We start from the raw sequence: 1,653 nt of genomic DNA on the forward strand, positions 1-1,653 counted from the left end.
TTATTATTATTATTATTATTATTATTATTATTATTATTATTATTATTATTATTTTAGCATGTTGTGAAGTGACCCTAAAAGTTTTCTTCCTGTAGTTTAAAGCTGAGGAGAAACCTGGCGTTGAGGTTAACATTTCCTTTCTTCTTTTGCAGGTATGGCCTCACAAGTCTTGGTCTACCCACCATATGTTTATCAAACTCAGTCAAGTGCCTTTTGTAGTGTGAAGAAACTCAAAGTAGAGCCAAGCAGTTGTGTTTTCCAGGAAAGAAACTATCCACAGACCTATGTGAATGGTAGAAACTTTGGAAATTCTCATCCTTCCACGAAGGGTAGTGCTTTTCAGACAAAGATACCATTTGCCAGAACTGGAGGACACAGCTTTGCGTTGCAGGCCGGTGCCGTTGTTGTCAAAGACACTGCCGGTGCTACAAAGGTCACAGCAGCTCAGGCGCAGCAAGCTGGGGTGGACGCATCTCGGACTGTGGTGTGGCGAAACAGGTTACATTTCCTAGAAGGTCCTCAGCGATGTGGATTGAAGCGCAAGAGTGAGGAGTTGGATAATCACAGCGGCGCAATGCAGATTGTCGATGAACTGTCCCTACTTCCTGCAATGTTGCAAACCAACATGGGAAATCCAGTGACAGTTGTGACGACGACCGCAGGATCAAAGCAGAACTGTACCAGTGGAGAAGGAGATTATCAGTTAGTGCAGCACGAAGTCTTATGCTCTATGAAAAACACATATGAAGTCCTTGATTTTCTTGGTCGTGGCACTTTCGGCCAGGTTGTTAAATGCTGGAAGAGAGGGACAAATGAAATTGTAGCCATCAAAATTTTGAAGAATCACCCTTCATACGCACGTCAGGGGCAGATAGAAGTGAGCATCCTAGCAAGGCTCAGTACCGAGAACGCTGATGAGTATAACTTTGTGCGAGCCTATGAGTGCTTCCAGCACCGCAATCACACCTGCCTAGTCTTCGAGATGCTGGAGCAGAACCTGTATGACTTTCTGAAACAGAATAAATTCAGTCCCCTGCCCCTGAAGGTTATCAGGCCAGTTCTTCAGCAAGTGGCCACTGCACTGAAGAAGCTGAAAAGTCTTGGTTTAATTCATGCTGACCTCAAACCAGAGAATATTATGTTGGTGGATCCTGTTCGACAGCCATACAGGGTTAAAGTGATAGACTTTGGGTCGGCCAGTCACGTATCAAAGACTGTTTGCTCAACGTATCTACAATCTCGGTACTACAGGTAGGCAGCAAGTACTTTTTGGCTAATAACACTGTGCTGAGTTTCTGCAAAGTGAAATGTGATGAGAGAGACTACGCTTCATATAAGAAAGCAATAAGATCTATGTAGGTTTGAGGTTTTAAAAAGATGTAAAAAATTGAGGCATAGAATTGCTTTAAAGACAATAGACTTCTAGTACCAGGCTAAAGTTATCTTGCTTTTTGTTTTCTGAGACAGTTTCTCTGTGCAGCTCTGGCTGTCCTGGAACTCACTCTGTAGATCAGGCTGGCCTCAAACTCAGAGATCTGCCTGCTTCTGCCTCCCAAGTTCTGGGATTAAACTCAAAGGCCACCACTTCCCAGTGATATCTGGTTATTTATTATTATTATTATTATTATTATTATTATTATTATTATTATTATT

At 42.3% G+C, this 1,653-nt stretch overlaps 1 protein-coding gene across 5 annotated transcripts in view; it reads left to right on the forward strand.

The window, feature by feature from the left end:
• Hipk3 (homeodomain interacting protein kinase 3) overlaps positions 1-1,653 on the forward strand; it is a 77,485-nt gene that overhangs the window by 23,952 nt on the left and 51,880 nt on the right. For all 5 annotated transcript variants that reach the window (XM_055599514.1, XM_055599538.1, XM_055599532.1 and 2 more), the window contains exon 2: positions 153-1,251. In XM_055599514.1, the coding sequence (XP_055455489.1) occupies positions 155-1,251 (1,097 nt within the window). In that variant the 5' untranslated portion in view covers positions 153-154. The remainder of the gene's footprint in view (positions 1-152; positions 1,252-1,653) is intronic.

The sequence above is a fragment of the Psammomys obesus genome, unplaced genomic scaffold, assembly GCF_907164565.1.
Source record: "Psammomys obesus unplaced genomic scaffold, mPsaObe1.curated_primary_1811, whole genome shotgun sequence".
NCBI lineage: Eukaryota > Metazoa > Chordata > Mammalia > Rodentia > Muridae > Psammomys > Psammomys obesus.